The sequence below is a fragment of the Dunckerocampus dactyliophorus genome, chromosome 9 (genome assembly GCF_027744805.1).
Source record: "Dunckerocampus dactyliophorus isolate RoL2022-P2 chromosome 9, RoL_Ddac_1.1, whole genome shotgun sequence".
Classification (NCBI taxonomy): domain Eukaryota; kingdom Metazoa; phylum Chordata; class Actinopteri; order Syngnathiformes; family Syngnathidae; genus Dunckerocampus; species Dunckerocampus dactyliophorus.
In genome coordinates, this window is record NC_072827.1 from 11,325,448 (window position 1) to 11,333,653 (window position 8,206).

An 8,206-nucleotide genomic window follows, 5' to 3' on the forward strand; every position below is an offset into this window, starting at 1 on the left:
CACTGCTCTAAGCAGAAATGCTAATTTGATTGGCCGGTAGAGTCACAAGGGGTGCTGTGCCGCCAGAAGGTAAGGTGATATATATTGGGCCGAGATATATTTTTCCCCGAATAACTTCACCGCTTCCAGAACATTTTCCAGGATGCGTGGGAACCCTGTATTAAAAAACTCATCACAATTGCCACCAAAATATTCAAAAAGTCAGACTCCACATGCTGAAAAACAATTACAAGAAAAATCATAAAATGTCCTGATGGAACAATCTCAAATAAAGATACAATTTCAGTCACATAAAAACATAGTTTTTTCAGTCATGCTGGTGGTATGAAGAATAAATAACATGTAGAAATCCAAAATTGGATCTGCACGAAGCTTAAAACACATTTCCGATTGAAGTGATGAAAATTAAAATACTACAAGGTTTGGCACCTGATTGCACAACTCCTACACGCCTCTTAACTAGTAACAGTTGTAATACTGTGCTTTGAGAGTAACACTGTTTTTTGGCACTTGCGTGTACTGTTGCAGGAAAAGGTGACATCAGTAAACTATTTTCCAGTGTGTCGGCTGTTCACACTCCTTCTCTGAGTCCCCACAGAAGCGATTGTAAGTGGTTTTGGGATTAAAACCAAGGATTTCTCGCTCTTCATGGATACGGAAGGAGAAAGTGGACACTGATGTTCCCATGAAGAATCTGGATGAAGCAAGTGAAAAGGGAAAACAATGACCAGGCAGCCCTTTGTGAATTGCATGTGGTTGACTGGTTTTTCGGGTTTCACGATCTTAACGTGGCAAAATCACTCAAGTTATAAAGCGGTCTGCAGTGTGAGCTGCATAAAAATGTTTTTGGTTTCTATTCTTGTTTAAATCACCCTTACATGTAAACTGGAAATGACAACATATTAAAAAAAAACACTTAAAAAAAATGTTTAATTTAAATGAACTCTGACGTAGTATGGTTCAAAGTATTGTGCGCATGGCCAAAATGTAGCGTTTGTGGAGACACACAAACACGGTGGATAGAAGCAAGCAGGCGCAGCGAAAATGAGGAGATGACTGACCCCCAAAAAGACGGCAGACAAAAAAAAAAGAACACATAATTTTCACGATCAATGGGAGGTAGAGTTTTTTTTTTTTTTACAGCACAATGGGGAGAGACATTTCACATCGTGTCACACAAACTACAATGCTAACGACCCACAGGGAAAAGCACTACCAGCTGAGGGAGGCTGACGTTGATGCAACGCCCCAATGAATGCGTTGGTCAGACACAATGCTTTATGGGAAAACTTTAGTTTTCTTATTGGTACATGTTTGTATATTTGTCAGGGACACCTTTTGAGTATCACGTTGCTGTGTGATGAATTTAGTGTTGTTAGTAAAGTGTTCTTGGTAAAATGACACTGTGAGTCAGACTGTTATGTTGTTATACTGTTACATATAATGACCTCTTGTGATTTCCAGTGGGTTGACAACCTCGTTGTGAGTGCACTGATAGCTCGTGATTGGCTCCTACCAAAGAAAGAGCTACCGTTTCCTCACTGACTCGCGAGCAGCACATCATTTAAACAATTAGTAGTAGTTTGAAGTATAGGAGATGTCGCGAGATTGGAATTTAGCCATTGATTCGCCGCACCGCTGTATAAGCCGCAGGGTTCAAAGTTGACAAAAAAAGTAGCAGCTTATACACCGGAATTTACGGTAATTCATGATTTGTGAAAAAATGTTACTGCCTAGTGAAAATGGGACATTGTGATTTCCTATAACTGTTGTACTTGTGATCATTTGAAAATATTCAATTTGAAAAAAACACTTGCACTTAGCGAAAATATAGAAATAAAAGTGTTGCATATGGAGGTTTATCTGTTTATTTTCTTATTAAATCATTGTTGATATTTATAACATGATCAGTGTCTTCCCATATATTAACATAATTATTAATAACTTAGGAAGGTAAATCGAGCAATTTGGGTATTTCATAAATGTGTATCAAACTGGTAGCCCTCCGCGTTCAATTGGTACCCAAAAAGTAGCTCTCGGTTTTGAAAAGATTGGTGACCCCTGCGGTATACTATACTGTGTGGGAAATATGTATTTGATCCCTTGCAGACTTATAGTCAGCATAAAAAAAAAGTCTTGAATAGTTACAATTTCTTTCAGGAACAGTCGCTTAAACCACCCTCCCTATCACAATGGGAAAGAACAAGGAGCTGTCAAAGAACCTCAGGGACAAGATTGTAGACCTGCATAGGGCTGGATAACCTACAACACCATCAGCAAGAATTTAGTGAGCAAGAGGCCACTGTTGGGTGGCGGCGGGGTTTTCCAGCATGACCCAAAACAAACGGCCAAGACAACAAAGGAGCAACTTCTTCCACGCCTGCTATGCGTCGGTAAGTTTAGTTCACAATAAATTTAAATACTACCTTTTAAAAAAATGCTTATTTATTTTAATTCCTTTTTTTTTTTTTACTTTAAATTAATAACAAAAAATATCTTTTAGACGAATGCAATTATTTTTTTCACTGAAAAACAAAATACACACAATATATAATGTGCATTCCATTGTAAATGAACTGCCAACATGATGGCTTGCTTCCTGTCATGGAGCAACAATTGTGATGCAACATGGGAAGCATGAAAAAACAGGAGCGTGCACAATGTGTGTTGTGACAAACTAATTTATATACACTACATCCATCACACGGTGCGACTGGCCACCCATTTACCTTGCATGGGCACAGATCCACTGATCAATGATGGCCACGCCCCCATCTTTAAAGAGCTCCAGGTCCTCCTTGGACGGTTCAAATCTCACCATCTCGGGCAACAACCTCTTGAGCTCCTTCAGTTCTGTTGGATTGCATGGATCACGCAAATGATGTTATTTTGCAACAAGGCATGGAGAATTCCCTGTGGTTTCATTTCAGGTTAAAAAATTGTTGATGGGAAACCAAGACATCACCTTCTTCGTCTGCATCCGTTGCCACAAACACTTTGTCCAATTTGTGCTTCTTCAAAAGGCTTTGGATTTTTTTGACCGCCCCCTTCAGGCTGGGTACATCCTCTCTGTGACCCCAGATGAAATCCTTTCGCCGCAAGTGGACTCCTAGGTAGGGGCCACCTTTGGCGGTGCCCAGCTTGGTCTGTCAGGGAAATGGTAGAATCACAACGAACAACAATGCCCTCAGGCTTATTTTTAAAATGGCACCAATGGAATGAATGTGGTACGCACTGCAGCTAGGGATGCACCAATCCATATTTTTCACTTCCGATCCACTACTGATACCTGAATTTAGATATCTACTGATACTGATGTGATTCCCATGACAGAGCTCTGTTTGCTTTAATGTGTCAAAAGAATATCAGCAAATGTAACCAGAAGAATATCAACAAAAGTAGCTGTCTCCACACACACACACACACACACACACACACACACACACACACACACGCACACGCACGCTCAGTCTGACGCGTCCACTGATACTCTTGTGGCTAGGTTTGCTGATATCCTTTCAGCTGCGTGTGTTGACACTCTTGTGATTACGTTTGCGGATATTCTTTTGAATACGTTCGCTGATGCTATTTTGTCTACGTTTGCTGAAGCTCTTTTGGCTACATTCGCTGATACTCGTCTACGTTCGCTGATACTCTTTTGGCTATGTTTGCTGATATTATTTTCGCTACGTTCGCTGAATTGTTTTTGTTACCTTTGCTGATACCTTTGGCTACATTCACTAATACGTTTGTGGATATTCTTTTAACTATGTTCGCTGATACACTTTTGGCTATGCTTGTTGATATTTTTTTGCCTATGTTCCCTGATACTATTGTGGTGATATTATTTGCTGATATTCTTGTAGCTACATTGGCTGATAGTCTTTTGGCTAAGTTTGCTGATATTCTTGTAGCTACATTTGCTAACAACATTAAAGCACAGACATTGCTCATGGATCGGATAGCTCTGAAGACGGCATCGGCAATTTCCAATACATGAATTACATTGGTATCGGAACAAGATACCAATACTGGATCAACAGCCTCACTGAAGATTTGTGTTGATCTGACCATCATGTGTAGGTATGAACTAGATGTAGTAAACAGTGCAGTGGAAAATTTCCATCAACTTGATCACTGAAACAGATGAATAAGTGTTACTACTGCACATTTACTTAAGATGTGCTGACTCACCTTCATGCGAGTCCAGTCTTCATTGTAAGCAGTATGGTCACCATCATCTGTCGAGTTGAGGTACTTTGCTCTGAAGTCATCTCCAATGAGTCGTAGGTGCTTGGCAAACACCATACTGCGGCGGGTCTATGTTAAAGGTGGAAGATGCATTATGTGCTTAAACTGCCAATCAAAAATGTTTCATTCCACAATGTATTCTGTATTTGCAAGTCATGGACAGACATGCCAGCATGCAGCATTAGTCACACAGGTGTGACATGAAACCATTGTTTGACTTACATCCCAGTAATCCTTCCCAGCGTAGTGATCATGGAGGAGAGTCTCTGCTCGGTCAAGCATTATTGAGCTGCGGGTGAGCCAAAACAAGTTTTACCACTTAAGACTGCCACCTGTAGTGTCATTTGTCTATGTTACACAGTGGGATTAGTAATGGTGACAGCCTGTTATTAAATTTTGTTGTGGCTTGAACAACAAAACATAGCCAAAAGACTATCAGCAAACGATCAGATCGTAAGTGAAAAATGTGAATCGGTGCATCCCTAATACTAATATACTACTCTCTTGAATCTTGACTCTAGAATACTAGAATAAATAGCATCATACTCATGGGACACAGCAAACACTTTATTGTGTGTGAGATATAATCTTGCTGTGAGGACTCACGTCGCAGAAATGTTCTTCTGCAGAACTGGAACCATGATGGAGGCATGACCTTGTGCCGACATACAAGTTACATTATGAGCTCTTGTCTCCTCAAAGCCCCAAAACCAGCCCCTTGGAAGCAGATGAAAACATGATAGGAGAAAAGCTACAGTATTGAGGTAACACTCATCTTTTATCCTGCATTGGCATCAAACATGTAAAAATAACAGGACATAACCAACATTTTAAAAGTGCAATACATTTCAAACGCTGGCGTGGGTGCCGTGCATTACCTGTAGTAGCCCTGTTTATCTTTGTTGTACATCAACTTGTCAATGCACGGCCGAACGTCAACTTTCTCCTCCCATTTTCCATCAGTCCATCCCTCTGCGTAATTTTGCAGGACCACAACTTGATCGATGAATGGACCTCCATTCTCTACAATGAATACAAAAAGGGACCCGAAATGTGAAGCGGGTGTGGGGACAGATGGCTAGATTTTGTTAATAAAAGCTTACCTGCAATGAATTCTTCATACTCTATCACAGGAACATTGGCCTGTAAACTGGTAAGACTAAAAAACCCGCTCCAAGGCATGCGGATCTGGTGGATGTTGGGGCTTTGCCAGTGATATAGGCGACCCCAGGGGGGAAGCACGAGCACCCAGTCGTCACCGTTTTTCCTCAGAGATTTCACCAGTGATGCTACACGGATATAAACATCTCTTCGCAGGTTGAAACCCTCCGGTGGGTTCACATCATACAGGAGGTATCTTGGATACAAAACACAACACAATCTTTAGGCTGAACAAACATAAAAGTGTATTGTGTTCATATTCAGTGGTCGAACATGTACGTAACAAGTCATGTATATAAATGTATACAATAACAAGTGTATTCCTATCTCCTCAACTGCATTTTAACTTGTAATACTTTGTGGCACAATATATTTACACTGGGGAACTATTCTACAAGTGCTGCTTTTGGACACTTAATTCACAATTTACTTGTATGGTTTAGGAGCAAATTTAGCGTTACAAAAACTGACGAAGGTTGTGTGCGTGTGTGTTTGTTTTATTTTATTTTCAACTGCTGCCCCATGTAGCGGTTTTTGTAAGAACCCTATCCTGTGTACGCTAATATGTAGCATCTGGCAACACAACATTAACTCAAAGCCATTCGCGAGTACAAAAAAGGTTACTAGATCATGCCTATGACGCCGAATATTAGTAATACAGTGTAGTGTTTAGATAATGCATTTACAAACACAACTATAAAGGTTGTGTGCCTTAACAAATGAAGTAAATCATAAATGTGTCACTTTTTGAACGCAATACTGCGTGCCGTATTATCAGCGAGGGTGCAGTTTGAAATGACAGGCGATCTGTTTGCAACGCAACAAAATGGTTACTCAGAGCAAATCCTTAAAAATTGTTTGAAACTAATCGCTTCAATTTATTTCAGAAGAGCAATGACAGAAGCTAGCTTAACTGTACACTTTACTCACCGTAGGTCCCTAGCGGCGGCAATGGGTACAGTCGCCGTCTGACTTGCACTAAACACATTCTGACTATTTGCGGTTACGGAGCCTGTGTACGCAATTAGAAGAGAAAAACACAACACGCAAATGGAGTTGGCTGTATCTATTACTGCAAACGATACATGCATTGCTCTGTTCGCCATATTCCTTGGGAGAGCCACGCACTTCCGGAAGTGAAAGAAGCGTTTATGGAGTTGCCAGGCAACCAACTACATGAAGCCCGCTCCAATTTAAAGGGACAGAACGCTACTTCCGGTAGCCTCATTGTAATACCAATGCCATTTTACGATTTTTTTTATATGTAAAAAGAATTATAAATATTAAACGTGAAAATAGCATTAACGAGACCAATATGAATAAACAAGCTCATGTTTATTTTCATTTGAAATTGATGAATTGAAAATGTTATAAACATCTATAAACATCTTACTGGCATGACAAGGAGATCCCACCTGAGATGTTTTCTACCCGGCACAGTGGGGGGGGTCCATCATGATCTGGGGTGCCTTTTCATTCAGTAGAACACTGTAGCTTCAGGTGGTTCAGGGTCATCAAACGGCGGCTGCTTACAGGCCCGTAACCAGGGGGTATTCGGGGGGGGCGACCAAAGGTCCGCTTGGTTAAAAAAAAACGCTGCTATCAAGTTGTGCAATTGTAATGGAGTGTAGATGTGCTGTGATAAATGATGGCAGAAGTGTTGCAACAGCGCCAGTTGCTGGTGAATAGTGGCATTGTATGTATAGTACTTTATTAATCCCACAGCAGGGAAATTCACTTGTTACAGCAAGCAAGCAAGATACGCAAGTAAAGAATACATAGTGACACATGGTTCAGGTGGTGCAGGTGTTGTAGAGCCTGACAGCGGTCGGTATGAAGGACCTGCGGAACCTCTCCTTCTTACACCGTGGGTGTAACAGTCTGCTGCTGAAGGAGCTGCTAAGGGAAACGACAGTGTCATGTAGCGGGTGAGAGGTGTTGTCCATGATGGATGTCAATTTAGCCAACATCCATGCATGCATCCAGCATGTGCAAATTGCAGCAGGAAGTTGTTAACTGTTAGGAATGAGCGCTGGGAATGAGACACGGTGAGTCACGTTTTTGCACTGTCCGGGATATTTGGTGATGTAATGTTTACTGTGTGTTTATATTTTGTCATATACAATGTCATGTGCATTTTATAGTGTTCACTAATTGGAATGAGCCAGTCTGCACTGTTGAGTGAAGTTTTATAGACTTTAATGCAGTTTCTTTGTTGAACTAACTTGGAATCATTTATGTGCAATGTAGATTATCACCTGTCATTCCTCTGTAAAACTGTTGTTAAAGGTAATATTCTATGTTATTGTGACGATGTTGTTTTCAATATGCTGTTTCTACTTGTTGCTACTTTGCTAATGCTAATTGCTGGGCCATTTAGTATTGCACGCTGTGCAGCAGAAGCCATGTTGGCCACGTGAGATGTGTTCAGGGACATCATGCAAAAGAAGTGTGAATGTGTTAACTTGTCCTGTATTGTAAATTGGATTACAAAATATTTAATTGTATGAATATCAGCGCACCTGTGAGACAAATGATAAAATGTGAAGATAATAATTTTAAGGGGAATTAGAAAGGCTTAGCCAACCAATATATAATATACCATCACAACCAATTGGAACACTTTTTGTTTTGTAAAATGGAATCCAAATTGCTGTAGGAAGTGCTCAGAACTGTTAGGAATGAGACATGATTATCCCGTGACCAAAGTTGACGCTCACCTTTCATTCCTCTGTAAAAGTGTTGTTACAGGACACACTGCCATTGAAAGAAGTCCATAATCCACCTGACTGGA

General features: G+C 40.5%; 1 protein-coding gene across 1 annotated transcript; it reads right to left on the minus strand.

Annotated features, from left to right (window-relative positions):
- Positions 1-133: 133 nt before the first annotated feature.
- On the minus strand, positions 134-6,536 carry pofut2 (protein O-fucosyltransferase 2). Its single transcript, XM_054787273.1, has 9 exons — positions 6,343-6,536; positions 5,355-5,608; positions 5,130-5,274; positions 4,858-4,968; positions 4,474-4,540; positions 4,195-4,320; positions 2,966-3,146; positions 2,730-2,853; positions 134-694 (listed from the first exon to the last, which is right to left on the minus strand). The coding sequence occupies exons 1-9, from the start codon at positions 6,516-6,518 to the stop codon at positions 541-543; spliced, it is 1,338 nt and encodes a 445-aa protein (XP_054643248.1). The 5' UTR covers positions 6,519-6,536; the 3' UTR covers positions 134-540.
- Positions 6,537-8,206: the final 1,670 nt, after the last annotated feature.